The sequence below is a fragment of the Piliocolobus tephrosceles genome, chromosome 5 (genome assembly GCF_002776525.5).
Source record: "Piliocolobus tephrosceles isolate RC106 chromosome 5, ASM277652v3, whole genome shotgun sequence".
Classification (NCBI taxonomy): Eukaryota; Metazoa; Chordata; class Mammalia; order Primates; family Cercopithecidae; genus Piliocolobus; species Piliocolobus tephrosceles.
In genome coordinates this window covers 119,483,623-119,508,327 of record NC_045438.1, presented here as the reverse complement: position 1 = coordinate 119,508,327, position 24,705 = coordinate 119,483,623, and the positions used below count along the sequence as shown (strand labels likewise).

At 35.6% G+C, this 24,705-nt stretch overlaps 1 protein-coding gene across 3 annotated transcripts; it reads left to right on the top strand.

Moving 5' to 3' along the window:
* Positions 1–13: 13 nt before the first annotated feature.
* Positions 14–23,341, top strand: CENPQ (centromere protein Q). Of its 3 annotated transcripts, none has more exons than XM_023212983.1 (9): positions 14–126; positions 6,852–6,989; positions 7,732–7,786; positions 8,814–8,934; positions 9,541–9,609; positions 13,457–13,586; positions 18,242–18,361; positions 18,497–18,574; positions 22,360–23,341. In XM_023212983.1, the coding sequence occupies exons 2-9, from the start codon at positions 6,888–6,890 to the stop codon at positions 22,489–22,491; spliced, it is 807 nt and encodes a 268-aa protein (XP_023068751.1). In that variant the 5' UTR covers positions 14–126; positions 6,852–6,887; the 3' UTR covers positions 22,492–23,341. The 3 variants fall into 3 exon arrangements, with proteins under 3 accessions (XP_023068751.1, XP_023068753.1, XP_023068750.1); XM_023212982.1 differs by having other exon boundaries at positions 44–126; positions 6,870–6,989; XM_023212985.1 differs by lacking the exon at positions 6,852–6,989 and having other exon boundaries at positions 34–126.
* Positions 23,342–24,705: the final 1,364 nt, after the last annotated feature.

Below are 24,705 nucleotides of genomic sequence, written 5' to 3'. Positions count from 1 at the left end.
TAGGGGTAGGGTTAGATGTCCGTTTCCGCTTTCTTCCCGTCCACTTCCGGGTCTCCTCTGTTTACGAATATTTGGGCGCGAATTATTCTAAGCGCGGCTCCCAGAAGGGTGCAAGAAGAATCAGTGGTGAGTCGTGATATCCTTAACAGACTGGGTGGATCCAAAATTGAGGGATGAGTTTTAAAGCCAACGCGTTTGTGGCAGACTTCGCGGTTTATATTTGAGGAGGGCGAGAGGGGATTGTTCACGGGGAAATGCCCGATGTCCTAAAAGCTCTGCCGTTAGGATCCTGGGATTGAGATATTTGATAAGGGAGGAGGGAGCAAAAGCATGAATACTTCCTTCCTATTTCCCCCGAATCATCGTTATGCTCATCCTCATTGCTAGATTTCTTCCGCAGGCACGAGTGAAGTCAAGTGCAGCCTGGGACATTAGTGTCTGTTTTCCCAGGCGTCCTACTCACTCTTGTGCCCACATAGAGGTCTAAATTGAGATAATTGAGTCCCATGAGTACCAACAAGCTGGTTAGGAAAACAAGACAACCTAGAATGCCTCCCTCTCTCCTAAAGCATATAGTCTGGCGGCAAACTACTGTCCCAGCCTTATTTCTTTTCACTCCTCCTATACAGATTAAAAGCCTTACTGAACTTTTCCTGTCCCTGAACATGCCAGTTTTTTTTTTGTTTTGTTTTGTTTTGTTTTTCCCGAGCTTTCCTGCCGTCCGAGTTTTACTGTTTTCCCTTGGATGCTTCATTTTTCTACTTTTTCACTATTTCAAAACGTCATTAAAATAATACTTTTTCCATGAATAATGTACAAGCATACCTCCGAGATATTGCGGGGTCGGTTCCAGACCACCACAATAAAGTTAATAAAGCCTGTCACATGATTTTTTTTGGTTTCCCAGCGCATATAACAGTTGTATTTACACTGTATTGTAACCTATTAAGTGTGCAGTAGCATTATGTGTAAAAAAATACTGAGCATACTTTAATTTTAAAATATTTTATTGCTAAAAAAAATGCTAACAATCATCTCAGCCTTCAGCAAGTCCTAATCTTTTTGCTGGTGGAGGGTCTTGCTTGATGTTGATGGCTGTTGACCAATCAGGGTGATGGTTGCTGAAGATTGGAGTTGCTGTGGCAGTTTCTTAAAATAACAAAATAATGAAGTTTGTACAGCAGTTGACTCTTCCATTCACTAAAGATTTCTCTTAGTGAATCTTTTACTAATCTCTTAGTAAACGGCGATGCTGTTTGAAAGCATTTTATCCACTGTAGAACTTCTTTCAAAATTAGAGTAAATCCTCTTAACCCCTACCATTGCTTTAGCAACTAAGTTTTTGTCATATTCTGAATTCTTTGTTGGTATTTCAACAATATTCACAACATCCTCACCAGGAGTAGATTCCATCTCAAGAACTTTGCTCATTCATAAGAAGCAACTTTTTATCCACTAGTTTTATCGTGATATTGCAGCAATTCAGGTACATCTTCAGGCTCCACTATTTCCCTTGCTATTGCCACCAGATCTTTCATGACTTCCTCCACTGAAGTCTTGAACCCCTCAAAGTCATCCATGAGGGTTGGAATCAACTTTTTCCAAACTCCTGTTAATGTTGCTATTTTGACCTCCTCCCATGAATCATGAATGTTCTTACTAGCATTTGGAATGGTGAATCATTTCCAGAAGTTTTCAATTTATTTTGCCCAGATCCATCAGGGGAATCACTGTCTAGGGCAGCTATAGCTTTACAAAATATATTTCTTAAATACTATAACTTGAAAGTCAGAATTATTCTTTGATTCATGGGCTGCAGAATGAATGTGTTAGCAGACAGGAAAACAGTGTTAATCTCCTTGTACATCTCTATCAGAGCTCTTGGGTGACCAAGTACATGGTCTTTGAGCAGTATTATTTTGAAATGAATCTTTTTTTGTGAGCTGTAGGTCTCAAAGATGGGCTTAAAATACTCAGTAAATCATGCTGTAAACAGATGTGCTGTCACCTGGGCTTTGTTCTTCCAGTTCCAGAGCACAGACAGAGTAGATTTAAAAGAATAAGAGCCCTAGGATATTTCAGAATGGTCAATGAGCATTGGCTTCAAGTCACCAGCCACATTAGCCCCTAACAAGAGAGTCAGGCTGTCTTTTGAAGCTTTGAAGCCAGGCAGTGACTTTCTAGATATATAACTCCTAGACAGCATCTTCTAAGAGAAGGCTGTTTTGTCTTCATGGAAAATCTGTTGTTTAGTGTAGCCACCTTCATCAATTACCTAGAACTGGATAACTTGCTGCAGCTTCTGCATCAGCACTTGCTGCTTCACTTTATACTTTCGTGGCTTATTTCCTTAAACCTCAGGAACCAAGCTCTGCTAGCTTCAAGCTCTTTGGCTGCAACTGTCTCACCTCTCTCAGCCTTCACAGAATTGAAGTGAGTTAAGACCTTGCCATGAATTCATCTTTGGTTTAAGGGAGTGTTGTGGCTAGTTTTATTTTCAATGCCAGACCACTCGAACTTTCTCCCTATCAGTAATAAGGCTGTTTTTGCTTTCTTATCATTCATGTCTTCACTGGAATAGCACTTTAAATTTCCTTCAAGAACTTTCCCTTTGCATTCACAGCTTGGCTAACTGGTGTAGTTTCCGGCCTATCTTGGCTTCTGACATGCCTACCTCACCTTGCTTAATCATTTCTAGCTTTTAATTTAAAGTGAGAGAGGTGTGATTTTTCCTTTCATTTGAACACTTGGAGACCATTGTAGGGTTATTAATTGGCCTAATTTCAATATCATTGTGTCTCAGGGAACAGGGAGGCCTAAGGAGGGGGAGAGAGGCAGGGAACAGCCAGTTAGTGGAGCAGTCAGAACACACACAACATTTACCTATTAAGTTCTCTGCCTGATATTGGCATGGTTCATAGTGCCCCAAAACAATTACAGTAGTAACATCAATCACCATAATAGATATAATAATGAAAAGTTTTGAAATATTTTGAGAGTTATCAAAATGTGACACAGAAACATGAAGAGTGAGGACAATCTGTTGGAAAAATGGCATCAATATAGTTGCTCAATGCAGGCTTGCCACAACCTTTAGTTTGTAAGATGACAACAACAACAAAATACAGTGTCTGCAAAGCTCAATAAAGTGAAACACAATAAAAAGAGTTATGCCTGTACATTCTTACCCATATGCACAAACCAGTTTAAGATAGTCATTCGCTCACTTGCGTCTTTATAACATTTATAAATATATAGAGTAATTATTTTCATATCTGTCTCTACCTATGCACTATCACTAAGCTATGATTTCCCTTGGATCTAAGAATGGGACGAAATATCTATTCATTTTTATATGCACTGCAAGTAGCCCAGAATTAAGAGAAACGATGTATTTTGTTTATTGGATTCTTACTATGTCTCAAATACTGTTCTAGGTGGTTTATATATTCTTCATTAAATCATTTTTTCTTTACAAAAGCCTTTAATGTTAGTACTTTTATTAATCATTTGACTATTGGGGAAAATGAGTTAATTTACTTGCCCAAAGATATACAGTTAATTAAGCAGCAGGGCTAGATTTGGAGCTTGAACAATTTACCCTTGTCGCAGAACTGCTCTTAACCATTATGGTAGTGTTCTCAACCTGGGTTGATTTTGACCCAGGAGACATTTGACAATGTCTGGAAACAATTTTGGTTGACTCTACTCAGGGGTTGGAGGTATTCTAGCATGTGACGGTCTACGTAGACCCAAGCATGCTGCTAAACATCCTACAATACACACCACAGACTCCACAATAAAGAATGATCCATCTAAAATGTTAATAGTGCTGAGGGTGAGAAACTTTGTGCTATAGTCTAGTTCCTCAAGTAGGTTTCAGTGTTAACAGTACTTCTGAAACTCTGTTAGACCGGTTTTGTTTTTTATTTCTAATCAGTCATAACTGATAATTTTGTAAAATGCAATTAAAAATCAATTATTAGTCAAACTGCCTTGTGGTATAATACCAGGAGTGAACTCTGATGTAAACAATAAATTTTGGGTAATATGATGTGTCAACAAATTACAACAAATGTACCACTTTAGTGTGTGATGTTAATACTAGAGCTTGCAGGGGATGGGGGGGCAGGGATTATATAAGAAGTTTCTGTATGTTTTGCTCAATTTTCTGTATATCTAAAACTGTTCTGGAAAAAGTCTATTTTTAAAGAAATAGTAATTACTAGAAAATGATATGGCAAAGACAAGGCTAATTATTTTATGATTAAGTTCAATGTGCATAAAATTACTCTATCAAATTGCTGTAAAAGTTTCTAAATGATTACTTTCAATTTCCACACTTGAAAGGATTATGGCAAACAGTTTGAATGAGATTTGGAGTAGCACTAAATTACATGTTATTTTAATAAAGAATATCAAGAAGAAAATGATTAATGGAACCAAACTATAAATAAGTGCCAAATGAGAGAGAGCATAAGAGCCACAGACTTAGAGAGAAATGAAGTAGAACAGTTAGGAAGATTTTGAGAAGGAGGTGGCTCATGATCTGAGAGCGTGGGCAGAGATGGGAGAGAGCTGCTCAGGTAGAAGGTACAGTATATGTTTGGGAGGTAGAATTACTCAAAGTGTGTTCAGGAAATCATCAAATCTCGCTAGAGAGGGAGATTTGATTAAGGAGTAGTAGGAGAGAAGTATGAAAAAGTAGGCAGAGTTAGGTTGTTAAGAACTAAAAATGGCATGGTAAAGAGTTTGACTGTTACACAGAACATATAGGGATAAATTTTTTACTCACTTAATTTGTTCCAAAATTTGGGATTGGGAGGGATTAGGCAGAGCTTGCTCATGTCCACGCAGTGTGGGCTACAACATATTGACTTAGGTACATGTACCAGACTGGCAAGTTGGTGCTGGCTGTTGGCTGGGAGCTCAGCTAAGACCTTCCTGGGGTTTCAGTTCCTCTCAGTGTTGGCATCCCTCATATGGTTATGGCTTGGTTACAAAAGCAAGCGTTGTCTGGGCTCAGTGGCTCACACCTGTAATCTCAGCACTTTGGGAGGCCAAGGCAGGAGAATCACTTGAGGTCAGGAGTTCAAGACCGGCCTGACCAACATGGTGAAACCCCATCTCTACTAAAAATACAAAAAATTAGCTGGGTGCACTGGCGGGTGCCTGTAATCCCAGCTACTTAGAAGGCTGTGGCAGGAGAATCGCTTGAACCTGGGAGGCAGAGGTTGCAGCAGTGAGCTGAGATCCAGCCCAAGCGACAGTGCAAGACTGTCTCAAAAAAAAAAAAAAAAAAAAAAAAAGCAAGTGTTTCTAAGCAAGAGGAAGTCAAAGTTGCCGGTCTCTTCATGTCTAAGCCAGTAAGCTAGAACAGAATCACTTCTACTATATTCTGCTGCTCAAACAGCTTCAGAGTCTGCCGAGATTTAAGACATGGGGACATAACACCTTACTTCTCATTAACAATTGTAAGAAGGAATGGGTACCATTTTTAATCTAAAATCTCAGCTGTCACTTGCCCTTTCACTGGATGCTTTTATTCAGTGAACAACTTGAACTGCTGTACATGTCAGCCCTTCCAGGAGAGATCTATAAGTGAAATTCTGTCATGTGGATGGGTTTTTAAGTAGGGGAAGTATAAGGGTGTAGATGTAAAGTTGAGGGAAGTAGGCATTTTAGAAATTGAACACAAGATAGAAAATGAGTGTTTGGTAAGGTATCACATTGTTCAAGAGCAGGGTAAAGTGATATTTTGACTTCTAATGCTTTTTGTAACTGGTCTGATATGTGGTTGCTAAATGTAGTTTGTGACCTTTCTGTTAATTCTTTCCCACTTTTTATTTCCAGTCTTCGGTGGAAGGGAGCTTGAAGCTTTTAACATTTGAAAGAATAGATTTATCCAGAGTACCTACTTTATTGTCTCTCTCTAAATCCATAGGTATATTTAAACTGTATCAGTATGATAATTCTGAATGTTTAGAAAAGGAATGATGAATAATTTATCTGTATATCTAGCTATGGCTAATATGTGTATGTATTTGTATGTGTATATATGTATTTTCTAGGCATATATAGCTAATATGTGCATATACATATTTCCTTGTATACTGCACCTAACTTCTATCCACTTCTTATGATGTAATGCAAGAATAAGTATCTCATTCTTCTGTTCCTTTGATCAGAAATGAGTTTGGTAATAAAAGAGGGAAAATTACTCTAAATTTTATCAAATCCCCATTTCCAATCCCATGACTGTTTTGTAATTTGCGAGAGGGAAGGGTAATCAGTACATTTCTATACTCTTGTTAAAATGCACATAGCCCAGATAGGATTGCAGTTTAAATTCTTAGTAGTGTCAGACCAACAGATGAATTTCCACATAGATTGATGGTATAATCCTAAAAACTGTCTCCTTCCATTTTTGGCAAAAATTGAGTAATGGTAAATTTATTACTTAAAATAACAAGACCTAGGTTTTACTCCTTAAACTGACATTATCTGTGACCACTTTATATTTCTATTTCCATGGACCTAAACATGGAGAGGATGTTATTATACAATCAAGTATAAAATAAGAGATACAAAAGCATTTTTAAATGATTTTCTAAAATCCATACAAATGGACGTTAATTTATAGGAATGAAATTGAATTCGATATCCTTTTTCTGATAAGAGTGAAAATTATTTGTTTTAAAATGTTTGTTTAAAAGCATACAATACTATCCCCAAACTTTTAGTATCATTTTTCTTTTTTAAAAAAAGAGAATGTGGAACATTTATAGGTAAGTTTTTTAAACAAAACATTGTGCAAGGCTTTAGCTTTTTTTGTATTTTCATCTTTACAGATTTTTTTTTTTTTGAAGCACTGTGTTTAGATCAAGATGTCTGGTAAAGCAAATGCTTCCAAGAAAAACTTTGAACAGTTAAAAAGAAATCCAAAGAGAAAAAAGGATAATGAGGAAGTTGTGTTGTCAGAGAAAAAGGTAATGAAAATATCAAGTTTCTCATTTAGAAATCTTCGACTAGGGCCAAGCACTGTGGCTCATGTCTGTAATCCCAGCACTTAGAGAGGCCGAGGTGGGTGGATCACAGGAGATTGAAACCATCCTGGCTAACATGGTGAAACCCTGTCTCTACTTAAAAAAAAAAAAAAAAAAAAAAAATATATATATATATATATATATACATACACACACACACACACACACACAAATTAGCTGGGCATTGTGGTGCTCACCTGTAATCTCAGCTGCTCGGGAGGTTGAAGCCGCAGAAATCGCTTGAACCCAGGAGGTGGAGGTTGCAGTGAGCCGAGTTTGTGCCCTTGCACTCCAGCCTGGGTGAAAAGAGTGAGACTCCATCTGAAAAAAAAAAAAAAAAAAGTTTCAGGTTTTACCCTACTCATTAGGCAATGCCTATATTTGTTTTGGAGGTAAAGTATGTAACACTATTTCCTAGGCAAAGTAAGTAATGATTCATTTAAAACATTCTTTGACACTGTATAAAATTTTGTTATTATCACCATTGTCAAGAATTGCTGTAGTATATCCTCTGCCTGTGATAAATATATACCATTTTTCTGTAGAAGTAGCAACATACATTTTTTCTATCTACTAGAAATTATATGAATACTCTTTGACATATATAAAAATCTATTGTAAAAGTAGTATCCTTTTATCTGATGTTTAATTCTGTTTATGTTTATGCATGTATTTTCCCCTCTAGGTTAGAAACACAGTGAAAAGAAATAAAAATCATCTAAGAGATCTGTCTTCTGAAGGTATTTCTTTTCTATTACCTTGTTTAACCTGCTTCTATGTCAAGCTATATCTACATTCATGAAAAAATGTTCAGCATCTTGTTTATGAGTTCTGGAAAAGATAGTAATAAACAACTACATTTGCATTTTTGTAAAAATATGTAGTAGTGGTTAGTTATTGTGGTCAACTGAAATTTTATTTAGCACCTCTGGCAAAATACTGTAGAGACTTCAATGCCACTGAGTTGATAGGAAATAGAGAAAATCAAAGTGGCCCACAGCCTGCATTATTAGTGATCTGTAATAAAAAACAAACCTGATTTTTCTTCAAGACAAATATGCTTTCTGTTCTGTATAGATTAGTTTGGAACCACTATTATAAGTTGGTTTAGAGTAAACTAGTTTGGAGTAGTTGCCTTTGCTTAAACATCACTGTTTTGTGGAAGGATTCTCTACGTCTCCTCAGCCAACACTAGGTTAGCTCCTCTGGTTTTATACTCCCATAGCATACAATACTTTTTTTTTTCCTTTTGTTTCCTTTGCACGCCTATAATTTGTTCAATACTTCTTCTCTCCAGCACTGATTTTCATGAGATCCAGTACTATTTCTTCTGTTTTTAATACCTAATAAGTAGAACAGTACCAACAACATAGTTGACACTAGCTATTTGTGGTTTGATTAGTCTGTTTTGTTCCAGTTGCCATCCAACATTTGGAAAATAGTTTTCTGGTCCTCTCAATGAAATGTTTAAAGAATTTAGGCCATTTCTGAGAATGAAACCTTTCATAATTAAAGTTCGATTCTTCATTTAAAATTATTTCTGTTATCACTTGGTAGTATTCCCATTAACTTATTAATAGAAAGCATATTCATATTCAACACCTGGGATGTTATAGCTGTGTGATAAAAAGTAAATTAAACAGTTTATACAGCTTGATAATATTTTGTTCTGACAATTTCATAAGCTTTTTTAGATGCAAACATTCAGTTTTTAAGCAACAATATGTAAAACATCTAGATTGATCAGAGCCTCTTCTATTACGACAGGACAAACAAAGCACACTAACCTAAAACAGATAAAGATAGCACCCAACAAGAGAAAAACCTGGCAACCTCTGTCAAAGAGTACCAGAGACTATTTGCAAACTATGATGGAATCAGTAATAAGGTGAGTATAAAATTTTTCCATTTGATTCTTTTGGTTCCCACTTAGGCGTTTCCTATGGATACTGTTCTTTTAAATATTGTTATCTATCTTAAGGTAATAGAGTATATTTCTATTTCGGAAAAGGATATAATTAATGTGGTGGTATTTGCCTTCAGCAGAAAAGTCTTTGTTAATTTTAGAAACTTGAAATTCTATCAATGAAATAAAAGCAAGTGTTTGTGGCCTGACTTGCTATCAATAAAATTTTAATTTATGTTAATAGAGATTGTTTAGGCAGAAGTTGAGTTCAGAGTGACACTTTCCATAGAAGCTACCACACTAGAGGGGATACAGAGAAAATAAGACAGAATTCTGCTATGTGGAGCTGAATTCGATCAGAAGAGCCAGACATATAAATTATTACAATACAGTGTGGCAAAATATATATATATAAGTAGAAATTTTTCATTGTACCTCTGTTTAAAGTGTCTTTAATATGGAAGGAAAAGTGATTGATTTTGCCTGGCTAGTAGGGAGGGACACTTGAGAGAAATCAGAGAGAAAAAATATACAGAGTATATTATTATTTGTGTTTCAGACTACTATTCCATCTTTTTTCTTCTCTAGGACAATTTTGAGTAACAGAATTAAAGATAAAGAAGAAATACAATACCATCTCAACTTCCTGAAGAAACGGTAATACTGTTGCATAATTAAAATGATTAAAACAAAATTTTTAAAAACCTGACTTCTTCCTATGTTGCCAAACAGACACTTGGTGGAATGTAAGTTTTTCTTTTTTTTTAAAGAAGGTGAACAACTTGGAAATATGTTTTCTTTTTTTTTCTAAACTGCTACTGCATGTATTTCTCAAATAAGTTTCAGGGGAATTTACAAAAAAAAAAAAAACCCTGAAAATCACAAAATTCTGTTTCCACAGTTCACTCTTCCGTATCAGAATTTGAAAACAGTTTTGTCAACTTGAACTCCCTTCAACTTCATTTTTAATAATTTGAAGTTAATAGTTCACCACTCTTATTTATCTGATATTTACGCTATTGCTGTGTTTTTCCACTTTATATTGTCTTAAATTATTTGCACGAGCAACAAGTATAATTTTCTAAGATATTATTGCTCTTCATCTTATGGTAAATCACCAATGGAGATTTCTTTTCAGGAGTTCTTAAAAGGCACACCACTGCCTGTGATTTTCAATAATTACTTTTCTCTAGTATTTATACAACTTTTTATAAGAAAATGTTCTGTTTCTCAGTTTCAAGTTTGCCTAGAAATGTTTGTGACCTATTTTAAGGAATTCCTTTGAGCACAAATTCTATTTACTTTTTCTTTAAATATAATTTTCAACCCATAGTAGCCAAGTAGAAAAAGTGAATAGGATGGGTTGGGTGGGGGTGGGAGTTTGTTGAGAAAGGTTGAACAAATTAAAGACTGCTAGAAGCAGGCTTGTAAATTGCTTTAAGATATAGTAGCCTATTATTAAAGAAGGAGGAAGATATTAAGATAATAAATAAGCTAATACAAGCATAATGAAAATGTAGCTGTTTAGGATCTTTTTAATATAGGACAAATACTAATGTTTAGTGTATGAATGAGAATATTACATTACATAATAGTTGCTGTTCATAGTGATCACCTTGGTTCACTGGAAAAGATTATATTCAACAGATAGGCAGTCTCTTCATCATGTAGCAGCTATGGAGATATACATTTCAAGGCCTGACTATTTCCTCCTTATTTTTACTTTCACAGCTTGCTTTCTTTCGTTCCCGAAGTAACCATACCCAAGTTACTTATACCAATACAACAAAGTATAGCATTAGCAAACTGATAATTGGAACTCTAAATACATTCTTCTGTAGCAGTGCTTCTCAAAGTATATTTGAAACACTTGTTCTTACAGTTAGTCTATGGATAAAGATAACCTATGGTGAATTATATTTGGGTACCTTAGCATGTAAGAAGTCCTGCAGTAAATAAATGTATTTCATTTTCTTTAACCTAGCATCTCCCAAATTGATATTTCTGGGAACTCATTTTCGTATATTAGGCTCATCTCTGCTTTTTACTAAATGTTAGCTTCATTATTTTCATTTTTTTTAATTTTCAGTTCTTACTAGATTACAACTATAGTGATAGGCAGCTTCCTGTATATATCATTTTAGCCTTGTAAAGAAAGAGGAAAAAGACAATTCTTACCCCTTAGCTTCAGTTAGAAAATTCTAGGAGATGGTTTCTAATTGGCTGAGCTTAGGTGATATATATCTATTCTTGGCGTGATTTTGTGACAAGAGCTACCATGGATATGATTGATATAGACTGGATTATATACCTAGCCCCATGATTACACTGACAAGTTTGCTAGGCAAACAAAACTGTTCACCATTACAATTCTAAAGGAACATACTTCTAGAAAGTCTGCCCTATAGAAACAATGTTATAAGTGGTGATTAAATGTTGCTGATATAGTAGGATATATTCAAGCCATGGTTTTAGTTTCTAAGAGTTAGTGAGACTCCTGGAAGTTTAACTGCTATTTAGAACCTTTGGAGCAGTGAATGACCCTTCTACATAATTGATTTAATAAACATATAGAAGAAACTTCATAAATAAAATATTTTTGTCAAGAAAATAAAAAACTTAATCCCTCTTAGGAAGGCTTAGGCAGATAGTTTGTGTTTAAATATGATAGCCTAATGACGATTTTTCTAAATAACTGGAGTTTGTCTTAACAGTTTAATGAGAATTACGATTTGTGGAGTTTTTGCTGCCTACTTTCTTCTTTACAAAAATTAAAATTTTATTTGCAAACTATGCATCGAACAAAGGTCTATATCAAGACTCTATAAGGAACTTAAACAAATTAGCAAGCAAAAAACCAACAATCCTTTTAAAAAGTGGGCAAAGGACATGAGCAGACACTTTTCAAAAGAAAACATACACGCAGCCAACAAACGTGAAAAAAATGCCCTCAACATCACTAATTACTAGAGAAATGCAAATGAAAACCACAATGAGATACCATCTTATACCAGTCAGAATGGCTGTTCTTAAAAAGTCAAAAAGTAACAGATGCTGAGAGGTTGCTGAGAAAAGGGAATGCTTTTAAACTGCTAGTAGGAATGTAAATTAGTTCAACTATTATGGAAAGCAGTTTGGCAGATTCTCAAGTTAAAACAGAACTACCCTCCAACCCAGCAATCCCATTACTGGGTATATACCTGAAGGAATATGAATTGCTCTACCGTAAAGATACATGCACACTTATGTTCACCACAGAACTATTCACAATTGCAAAGACATGTAATCAGCCTAAATGCCCATCAGCCGTAGATTAGATAAAGAAAATTGTGGGACATATAAAACTTGGAATGCTATGCAGCCATAAAAGAATGAGATCATGTCCTTTGCAGCAACATGGTTGGAGCTAGAGGTCATTATCCTAAGCAAACTAACACAGGAACCGAAAACCACATAGTGCATGTTCTCACAAGTGGGAGCTAAACATTGAGTACATATGGACACAAAGACGGGAACAACAGATACCAGGGCCTACTTGAAGGAGGAGAGTGAGGGTTGAAAAACTATCTGTCAGGTACTATGCCTATTACCTGGGTGAAAAAATAATCTGTACACCAAAGCCCCACAACAGTTGCCTACATAACCTGCATATGTACTCCTGAATCTAAAATAAAAGATTCTTTTTTTTTTTTTTAATTAAGATTTTTAACAAGATCCCAAAAGTGGGACAGGGGGTTCCACTATTGTTCAGATTTCTTCAAATCTTAAGTAGTAGAACTTTTTAGAACGCAAAGATGCTGCTGTTATAAAAGGAATCAAATCTGGGAAAGCTATTTTGCAGTCTGCCAGGTGTGACAATAGAAACAGATGTTTCTACTGGTGATCAAATCAACTCGAATTTATAAAGGAATTTTTTAACTTTAATATTAAATACCATTCATGTTTATAATATTTTCAAGCAGTGCACTTTAATCTTAGTGTTTTATTTGCCTTAAACTCTATAGAACTTAGTTTTCTTTGAAATCATTTAAAATAACTAAGGTAAATCTTCTCTGTTTTTTATCACATTCTCTAAAATAATTGAGATTTGGGGTCCAGGGTCATAGTTAAGACTTCTAGACTAGTGTTCTGTCTCTTAACCAACAATTCACAATATATAATAGACTCATGTCCTGTAATAGTCTAGAAAACATCTGGATGGTACAAGGAAATTTTGGTTTTAAAATGTGTATACATTGTCAAATGTGTAAAATAGAAAGTTTTCTTTTAGTAAAGTAGCCCCAGTGTCCCTTAATTTGAGGTAAATCTTAATAAATCGAAAGGTTAAATGATGATTTGTCAGGGCTTTTTGAGGGGGAGACTTACTGGCACTGTTACCCAGTGGTAATAAAAGAATATTGTACCTTTTAAGAATATGAGGACAAGAAAAAATGAGGACTGTTTTAAAATAATAATAAGACTTAAAAAATAAACAAAATAATTACATTTTTATTTTATCCTTAAGATTGCTACAACTGTGTGAAACTCTGAAAGTCCCTCCCAAAAAGATGGAAGATTTAACTAATGTGTCAAGGCTACTGAATACGGAAAGGGCACGAGGCAAAGCTAATGAAGAAGGTCTGGCATTATTGCAGGTATGAAATTTGAATAGGGAATCCATAATTAGAGAGTTAGGGAAAGGGGAAAAAGACTAAAGTTTTTTAAATTATCATGATGTTCCTGCAGTAGTGAATACTAGATCTTGAGCCAGGTTTTTTTATTAAATTGTTTTTTTTTTTCATTAAAGCAAAAATTTGTCTGAACTTGGCGCCTCTAAAGTTGAAGTATTTCTAATATATTTGTGGTTAAGTAGCAGTCCTATTTTTTTCATCTAACTTTAACTGAACTATCTTAGTCTTTTTAATTATCACTTTATAGGAGTGTATCACTCAATACTGTGGAATTTTAAAATGTGTAAGTTTTTCTGACCTGTATATGGCAAGAAAACACAGGTATCATTAGAGTTAAAATGTACAGGGGACTTCCTACACTTCAGACACTGTTCTAAGCACTTTATACTTATATCCCTTAATCCTCACAATGACTTAGAGTATGACCTAAATTATTCTCTTTTTACAAATGTGATAAAAAGACATAATGCTATTTCTAACTGAACCTTAGACAGATTGCTTAAAGTTGAGATGCTAACTTTGTCATTCTGACGTTAGCACGATTCTTGATCACTATGTCGTATGGCATCCTTTAGAAGATAATAGGAGATAACCTTATCTATCATGGTTAACTTCAAGCTTTTAAGTAATGGATATCCGAACAACTAAGACAAAGCAACCTTAAGGAGCTTATTATATAATTATAAAAACTAATACACATCAGACCGTATATCCTTTAGACATTTTGAAGTAGTTTGTAGATGTTGTGTGCATAGATTTTAGTTGCAATTTAGTAAGTACAAGGTGGTAGTAGTTCCTACAAGGAATATATTCCCAAAATGTATAATAATTCAAAGGTAACAATTCATTCCCATTTTTCCATAAGATTGAGAATAAAGTTGAAGGAACAATTTCTGAGCACAAATCTATATATATTTTTAGTTAATAGGGTGGCATTTTTTGGTGGCTGCCTCACTTTATTCAAAGTGTAATATTATATTTTATTTCCATCCCAAGGTTCCTACTTTTTTAGGGCATCTTTTCAGTATTGGCACTAGCTTCATCACCTAAACACTTAGATGACATTTATTTAGGTTATTTTAAAAGGTTTGAGAGTATGATCATGGAGAATTTTAACATTTAGTATTTACGCACATCAGTTAAGGGTGTTTGAAGTCATAAATGATAGTATGATTTTTATGCTATTCGTAAGCATTTCTGGTCTTCAGCTGAAATTTGACCTCCATGGGACAAAAGCATAATTACAGTCTATAGTGTGCTTGTTAGTCACTCAGAAGAAGCACCACTGGCACCAGGGGCAGGAGAGTTCTTCATTGGCATAAGAGGATTTTCGGACTAGCAGCTTGTAAACTCGATCTGTAACCGTTAGTTTTCTCCTCTGTGCCTTAGAGCCATTGCTTTTTCTCCCTGCAGCCTAGAGTTATTGCTGGTGATGATCTTCTAAAACCTGTAATAGTAACAGAAATTTTATTTATTTAACATTTTTGTCGTGCTCTCACTCAGTAATGGTGCTGGGGAAACAACAGTGGTGAACAACATCTCGGAGATTCTGGGAAGACAGCATTAGAACAGCTGAAGCATAATTTTTTAGACTCCCTTGATGTTGTCATAAAAATGGAGCCATAGGATTTCAGAATCAGAGTTAGCATAAGAAAATATGACAGTAAAGACCAAAACTAACATTCCTGATACAACGAAAGCATGCCAAAAAGACATGTGCCTAGAATAGATGAACATTAACCTAATTTATCAAGTGAACTGAAATAAATTCAGAAAAATGATAGAACGTATAGGGGAAAAATTATAAATCAGACTTGGAAATACTGATAAATGAAAGAAGAGAATTCAGGAATGAATGAGACATAAAAGAAAAAACGTTTCAGATATTTAGACTAAATTAGAAGAAACACTAAAGCAAATAAACACAACAGATAATGCTTATGATAAATAGAAAATAACATAAGGAGAAAATTTTCAGAATCATAAAAACACTTTTAAAAGGAATTGAGAAAAAAAATCCTCAAAGAAGATACCATGTGAGTATGGTAATAATACCCAAAGATAACCAAAGCAATGGAACAAAATAAATTTCATAATGAGAAATTTTAATCCTTGTTATATTTAACCCCTTTATTCATTCAGTGCTGTTACACATTCCCTTTGTAGTGGGTTGAATCTAGGGAAAGGGTCTTGTCAGATATAATTAAGGATCTCAAGATGAAATCATCGTGTATTGTCATGGGTAGGTCCTAAATCCAACAACAAGTGTTCTTATAAAAGACAAGAGAAGGCACAAAGAAAAAGTCACGTGAAGGCAAAGGCAGAAACGAGAGCAATGCAGCTACAAAGAATGCGTACAGCTACCAAAAGCTGAAAAAAACAAGAAACCATTCTCTCTTGTCTTCAGAGGGATTGTGTCCCTGCCAACAGCTTGATTTTGGACTTCTGTCCTCCAGAACCATGACAGAATGAATTTCTGTTATTTTAAGCCAAGTAGGTGGTACAGCAGCCACAGGAAACTAATATATGTGGTTTGCTTTATATTTATTTTGGACAGCACTCTGTTAGATCCAACAACCAATTCACAGAAAATACAGGGCTGAGGAACCAGTTTAAACTTCACCAGGGAATGCAGTTCACAAAATTTAGCCCATGGAAAATTCCACAGAGCAAACTAATTTCCACAATGAATTGAAATGGAAGTCTCCTATAGATGAAAAGAGACTTAGACATATCAACCAGTCACAAACAGTTTGGAACCTGATTAAAACAAAATGTAAAAAAACCCTCCAATTTATGAGAAAATTGAAAATGTGAATACTAACCATATGCTTGATATTAAGGAATTTATTGAGATTCTTTAAAGTGTAGTAATGATATTGTACTCTCATATATCTTTAAATCATTTAGAGCTATATACTGAAATATTTGTAGATAAAATGATGTGATATCTAGTATTTGAAATAGCGCAGAGGAAGCAGGAGAAGTGGATGGAGTTAAAGGTGTGACAGGATGGCCACAGGCCAGGCATGGTGGCTCACGCCTGTAATCACAGCACTTTGAGAGGCCGACGCATGCGGATAACCAGAGGTCAGGAGTTCAAGACCAGACTGGCCAACATGGTGAAACCCTATCTCTACTAATAATACAGAAAAAATAACTTATCTGGGCATGGTGGCAGGCGCCTGTAGTCCCAGCTACTCAGGAGACTGAGGCAGGAAAATCACTTGAACCCAGGAGGCAGAGGTTGCAGTGAGCCAAGATAGCACCACTGCACTCCAGCCTGCACAACAAGAGCGAAACTCCATCTCAGAAAAAAAAAAAAAAAAAAAAAAGATTGTCATGAGTTGATAATGGAAACTGGCTGATACGTATATGGGTGTTCATGATAATATTCTCTTACTGTATGTGTTTGAAATTTACTATAATAAAAAATAAAAACAGAGTCTGTTCCTCCATGGAGTTTAGATTCAAGTGAATAGAGCTCACAGTCCCAAAATCTTAGGCATTCAGGGAACAGCACATTCCCAGTAAGGGGCCGGACAATAAACATTTTAGCCTTTTTGGACCACATATGGTTGACTGTTTTGTTGCATATCCTTTTGTTTTGTTGAGGTTTTGACCAATCTTTTAAAATGTAAAAACAACTCACAGTTCTTGAACTGTACAAAAACATGCCATGGGCAATTGCTGACCCCTGCAGCTACCCTTTAAAAAAAAAAAAGTGGTCATTTAGAAGCCAAAATATATTTCTTGAGGAAGTCTACTCTAGTTGCCAGCAACAGTTCTGCATCCAGTATTTGCAGAATGACATAGATACAGCATCAACCTTATTGCTGAACAAGATGTAAGAGTTACTACTTCTGTATATTTTCTGTGTGGCTTATTTACTTGTTCCCCAAAGCCAGCAGGCAATGTTATCATTGATTGTTGCTAGGACTATATTTGAAAGCAGTGCCATATTTAATACCTTTTAGAAACCTGGAGACTTGCTAATTTTAATTTTATCCTCAGCCTGCACACAACACATCCTTAATGTCTTGTCCCCATACTTGTTTTATTCATTTCTTATTTTCTTTTCATCTTCCCCTCTAAATTATATATTCCTTTAATGTGGGAAACTGTTACTCATTTTTTTTATTATTCTCCCTGCTCTAATGCCCAACATTACTTCCTTTTGACAAATTAAAATAGCAGACTCTCAAATGTTCCTAAAAAAATGAAAACAATTCAGAATTTCTCCACTACATGAAGTTTTATGCTGTTTAAGGAAGGTTACTATATTTGCTGTCATCAGTTCTGGGCTCTGCTAGATTTACACTTGGATCTTCCAGGATCCCTGACCCTACCAGCATTGGTAAGTTTTGAGGAAGTATTCATGTACATCTCCTTATTCCAGGGAAATTAGATATCCTTATAACACGTTAATACTTTGACATACCAGCTCTCCAAGAAGTCTATTTTTTGAAAGAAACAAAAGTAAATTCACCATTTGCTTCTAAAAATGTTTTAAATGTATATGGTGTTTTTAAAAATGTATATGTATAACAATATCTATTAGGATTTAATATAATAATGTGTTTAAGTTAAAATGTTTTTTTTTTCTCTTTCTGACTCAGGAAGAAATAGATAAAATGGTAGAGACCACAGAGTTAATGACTGGGAATATTCAAAGCCTAAAGAACAAAATTCAGATTCTGGCAAGTGAGGTGGAAGAAGAAGAGGAGAGGATAAAACGGGTAATTATTTTAGACTGTATTACTGGAATTTGGATATAATTTTTAATGGTTAAATTATGCCAAGACAGCTTTCAAGTATGATATGATGACAGAAACCAGCTTTTTGAAATAATCTGTAGCTTTCTTCTACTTTAGATGCATCAAATAAATACTAGTGGAGTACTCTCTCTTCCAGAACTTTCTCAGAAAACTCTCAAAGCACCCACACTTCAGGTAAGTACCTATTTACCATATTGATTACAGGCATACTTTAGAGATATTGCAAGTTTGGATTCAGACCACAGCAAAAAAGCAAATACTGCAGTAACGCAAGTCACACAAATGTTTTGGTTTCCCTCTGCATATAAACGTTATGTTTACACTATACTGTAGTCTAGTAAGTGCAAAAAAGCATTATTTCTTTAAAAAATAAAAGAAAAAAAAAAGGACATACCTTAATTTAGAAAATGCTTTATTGCTAAAAAATGTTCATCATCTGCACCTTCAGCAGGTCGTAATCTTTTTGCCGGTGGAGGGTTTTGCCTCAGTGTTGATAGCTGCTGACTGATAGCATGGTGATTACTGAAGGTTGGGATGCATGTGGCAATTTCTTAAAATAAGAAAACAATGAAATTTGCCACATCAGTTGATTCTTCCTTTCACGAAAGATTTCCCTGGAGCATGTGATGCTGTTTCATAGCATTTTACCCACAGTAGAACTTCCTTCACAGTTGGAGTCAGTTCTCTCATTCCTTGTCCTGGCTTTGTCAACTAAGTTTTTGTCATATTCTATATCCTTCATTGTTATTTCAACTGTGTTCACAACATCTTCATCACAAATAGATTCCATCTCAAGAAACCACTTTCTTTGTTCATCCATAAGAAGCAACTCCTCGTCCATTCAAGTTTTATCAGGAGATTGCAGCAATTCAGGTTCATCTTCAGGCTCCACTTCTAATTCTAGTTCTCTTGCTATTTCCACCACATCTTCAGTCACTTCCTCCACTAAAGTCTTGAACCCCTCAAAGTCATCCATGGGATTGAAAATTGAATCCATTTTTCCTAAACTCCTGTTATTGGTGTTTTGACTTCCTCTTGTGAATCATGAATGTTCTTACTGACAGAAGGATAAATTTCTTTCAAGATGTTTACAATTTATTTTGCCCAGATCCATCAGAGAAATCACTACCTAGGGCAGCTATAGCCTTATGAAATGTGTTTCTTAAATAATAAGACTTGAGAGTTGACATGACTCTTTGATTCATGGACTGCAGAATAGATGTTGTGTTAGCAGATGTGAAAACAACAATCTCCTGGTACATCTTCATCAGAACTCTTGGGTAACTGTGAACATTTTCAATGAGCAGTAATATTTTCAAAGGAATCTTCTTTTCTGAGCAGTAGCTCTTAACAGTGGGCTTAAAATATTCAGTAAGCCATGCTCTAAACAGATGTACTGTCACCAGGCTTTGTTGTTCCATATACAGAGCACAGACAACACAGATGTAGTCGATTTAGTAGAATTAAGGACCCTGGGATTTTCAGAATGGTCAGTGAGCATTGGCTTCAACTTCATGTCACCATGTCTTATTAGCCCCTAATAAGAGCCTAACAAAACCATGTCCTTTAAAGCTTTGAAGCCAGGCATTGCCTTCTCCTTTCCAACTATGAAAGTCCTAGAGATAGCATCTTCTTCCAATAGAATGCTGTTTTGTTTACATTGAAAATATGTTGTTTACTATAGCCACCTTCACCAGTGATGTGAAGGTCTTCACTAGCTAGGTCTTCTGGGTAACCAGCTGTAGCTTTTCTATCAGCACTTGCTGCTTCACATTGTACTTTTTGTGTTATAAACACAGCTTCTTTCTTTAAACCTTATGAACTAACTTCTGCTAGCTTCAAGCTTTTCTTCTGCAACTTCCTCACTTCTGTCAGCCTTCATAGACTTGAAAACAGTTAGGGCCTTGCTGTGGATTAGGATTCGGTTTAAAAGGGAATGTCGTGGCTGGTTTGATCTTCCATCCGGACCACTCAGACTTTTCCCATATCGACAGTAAGGCTGTTTTGCTTTCTCATCATTCATGTATTCACTGAAGTAGCACTTTAAATTTACTTCAAGTACTTTTCCTTTGCATTCACAACTTGGGCGTTTGGCACGAGGCCTAACTTTTGGTTTGCGTGGCTTTTGATATGCCTTCCTCACTAAACTTAGTAATCTCTAGCTTTTGATTTAAAGTAAAAGACATGATTCTTCTTTTCACCTGAACACTTAGAGGCCATTGTAGCATTATTAACTGGCTTAATTTCAATATCATTGTGTCACAGGAAATAGGGAGGCCCAAGGAGAGGGAGAGAAACTGGGAAATGGCCGGTTGGTGGAGCAGTCAGAACACATTAACAATTACCAATTCAGTTCGCTGTTTGATATGGTTGCAGTTGTGGCACCCAGAACAATTACAGCAGTTCCATCAAAGAACACTAGGCATAGATCACCATAACAGATACCGTAATGATTTTTACAGTTTGAAATATTACAACAGTTACCAAAATGTGACGCAGAGACACAAAGTGAGCATCTGTTTTTGGAAAAATGGTGCTGATAGACCTCCTTTACACAGAGTTGCCACAAACCTTCAGTTTGTAAAACAACGCAGTATCGGGGAACACAGTAAAATAAGGCATCCCTGTATATAATAGATCAGTTATATATCACATATATATGAAAACATTATGTCCTATTTCGTTCTTTAAACAAATGGAACCTGATGTAAACGGTTTGGCAAATTACTTTGCTCATTTGACTATATAGTTTGAACATCTTGTCAGTCATGTAAATCTCTCATTTTTGTTGATAGCTATGTAACATTCTGTTGCACGGAGGTCATATAATTTGTAAATTACTGATGGAAATACATAATTTTTTTGTTACAGGTAAGACTGGGTACACCCTTGTACATACGTCTTTACTGATTTGTGTAGTCATAATTTGGAATACATTTCTAGAAGTAAATAATTGACAGTTTGGTTTTTTTATGCTTTTAACAATAGCATATAACTCCTTATAAAACAGTGCTGTCTTATTTGTAGTAAACTCTAAACTGCTAATTTATCTTTCTTCAAAGGACTCCAGTAGATATTGTAGTGTAAATGTTTGTAGCACTGGAAAGTTCATATTTTCTTTCTTTTTTTTTTTTTTTTTTGAGACGGAGTCTCGCTCTGTCGCCCAGGCTGGAGTGCAGTGGCCAGATCTCAGCTCACTGCAAGCTCCGCCTCCCGGGTTTACGCCATTCTCCTGCCTCAGCCTCCCGAGTAGCTGGGATTACAGGTGCCGCCACCTCGCCCGGCTAGTTTTTTGTATTTTTTTTTTTTTTTTTTAGTAGAGACGGGGTTTCACTGTGTTAGCCAGGATGGTCTCGATCTCTTGACCTCGTGATCTGCCCATCTCGGCCTCCCAAAGTGCTGAGATTACAGGCTTGAGCCACCGTGCCCAACCCATGTTTTCTTAAAAAGTAATTTAAAATTTTCCTATTGGCTGGGCACAGTGGCTCATGCCTGTAATCCCAGCACTTTGGGAGGCTGAGGCGGGCGGATCACCTGAAGTCGGGAGTTTGAGAACAGCCTGACCATCTCTACTAAAAATACAAAATTAGCTAGGCATGGTGGCACATGCCTATAATCCCAGCTATTCGGGAGGCTGAGGCAGGAGATTTGCTTGAACCTGGAAGATGGAGGTTGCAGTGAACCAAGATTGTGCCATTGTTCTCCAGCCTGGGCGACAAGAGTGAAACTCTACCTCAAAAAAAAAAAAAAAAAAAATCCTCTCAATCATTTACCAGTGGTGAAAGGAGCAGGATGGGGAGAGGGAGAGAGATTTGAAAGAAGAATGGCCATTAGTTGACAATTATTGAAGTTGGGTGATAGATACTTAAGGTTTATTTTAAACTGTTCTCTCTAACATACATTTGAGATTTCTCATAATAAAATGTTAACAACTATATTTAATACTATCTTTCCCACAGAAAGAAATTTTGGCACTAATTCCAAACCAGAATGCTCTTCTAAAGGACTTGGATATTCTTCATAATTCATCACATATGAAGAGCATGTCAACTTTCATTGAAGAAGCCTATAAGAAACTGAATGCCTCTTAAAGAGTTTTTTTATTTTTTAGATTGTTCCATATTAATTTAATGTTCACGAATTTGTAAAACTGTTAACCTATGATTATATGTACAGAGGCTAAGGCTTCTGCAGGATTTCTTATCTCCTGATACGCACTTTAAAATTAGTCTTTGTAGCTCTATCATTAGCATCTAATGTAGTTCTGAAAACTGTGTTTAGCAGTTGCCATATCTAGGAAGCTAACATTTATATTGCTCTATCAATAAGTATTTGCTTAGAACCACAAAATAGGAATTGCCTTAAGGATCGAATAGTTTATAATGCCTGAATGGAGGTAATGTATTGATTAACAGTTCATATCAGGAACTGTGATAAGTGTTTACATATAGTGTCTAGTGCGTAAAAACCTAAGCGTTTGCTATCATTCATTCTGTAGCCAATGGCTTACATTAAGTTTCTGTCTGGTCATCCGGAACTTGAAAAATCCTCAAATGCTTTCACTCTTTTACCTAATTCCCTAGTCTTTTTTGGGAAGTAGTTAAGATATGCCTGGTATCTTTAACTTTGGAAGTAGTATCAAAATTTTACTTCTTTGGTTGTTTAGTGAATTAATATTGAATATTTATTTTCTACTGTCATCAAAACATACTCCCAAAAAGTATTAAAAAGGAACCTTAGCACATTTATTTCATTAAAACAAAACAAAACAAAAAAACCAAAAAACTTTATAAACCTTTTCTCATTATGATAATAAGCTTATATATGGGAATAAATTATAACCTAATGTATCAAAAATTATTTCTAACTACAGTATACTGTCTTGGGTTTTTTTGTTTTTTGTTTTTAATCTGTAAAATAAAATGACTGCAATTACTTTTTTGTGTAACCTATAATATCAGTTCATTTGGGAGATGCCATAATTCTGTTAATATACTTCAGGCAGAGACCACCAGGAACACACCTGTAATTAAACAAGTTAGGTTTTTACTGTACTGAGGAGATCACACATGAGGACCCTGGGGCAGCTTGAGAAGGGTCACAAGCAATATCCTCATAGGAATAATGGTAAAGAAGGCCCATTAACAGATTTTGGAGGAAAATAAAATCTCAAAGAAAAACCTGGCAAAGTGACTAAAAGTAAAGGTTATTACAAAATGTCTTAAAAACCCTTCACGTGGAAACTTAAAGCTTCATGTTCTTAGAATGAGTAGTAGAGCCCTAACTCAGTGATTTTTAACACTAATGTTATAGTAGCTTTTGGTGGGGAGGGAGGAATTACATATGCTGTTTCAGGGCATCTGTTTAACAGATAGTTAACTGGAATTTTAACTTACCATTGTTGCTGAGTGATATAGTTCTTCAGCCTGTGTGAACTGGCCATACTACTCTTGTAGCTTTGAAGGGTTTATAATCTAACTTTAAGAGATCTACAGTATCATCTGGTAGGAAGCATCCAATCCAAAACATATACAATATTTTCTTTAAATAAGACTGCATCTTGGTATACTCTTTGGAAAGAATTTAAGAATTAATTACAGATCTGTTATGATTTGCTTATGGTTTGTTTGGTCCCACCAACGTCATGTTGAAATTTTTTGATCCCCAATGTTGGAGGTGGGGCCTAGTGGGCGTTGTTTAGATCATGGCGTGGATCCCTCACAAATGGCATGGTGCCATAGATGCTGATGCCATGCTTCTTGTACAGCCTGCAGAAGCATGAGCCAAATCTCTTTTCATTAATAAATTACCCAGCCTCCGATATTCCTTTATAGCAACACTAAACATATTAAGAAAATTGGTATTCAGGAGTGAGGCATTGCTCTAAAGATGCCTGAAAATGTGGGAGTAGCTTTTGAACTAGGTAATAGGCAGAGGTTGGAAGAGTGAGAAGACAGGAAGACAAGCGAAAGTTTGGAACTTCTTAGAGATTGGTTAAGTAGTTGTGGACCAAAATGCTTATAGAAAAAGAGACAGCAAAGGTCATACTGAGGAAGCCTTAGATGGAAATGATGAACTTATACATAACTGAAGCAAAAGTCACACTTGTTATGCCGTAGCAAAGAACTTGTCCGCATTGTGTCCATGCTCTAGGGCTTTATGGAAGGCTTAATTTAAGAGACGGCCTAGGGTATCTGGGAAAAGAAATTTCTAACCAGCAAAGTACTCAGACTGCTGCATCATTACTTCTAACTGCTTACAGTAGAAACCAGAGGAAAATTGGAAAATGTGCAGCCTTGCCTTGT

Excerpts from the sequence above, each read along its gene's own strand:
- CENPQ (XM_023212983.1), top strand. The coding sequence starts at position 6,888 with ATGTCTGGTAAAGCAAATGCTTCCAAGAAAAACTTTGAACAGTTAAAA. Across the intron at positions 13,587-18,241 it reads AAGGTCTGGCATTATTGCAG|GAAGAAATAGATAAAATGGT; the intron begins GTATGAAATTTG and ends TTTCTGACTCAG. Across the intron at positions 18,362-18,496 it reads AAGAGGAGAGGATAAAACGG|ATGCATCAAATAAATACTAG; the intron begins GTAATTATTTTA and ends CTTCTACTTTAG.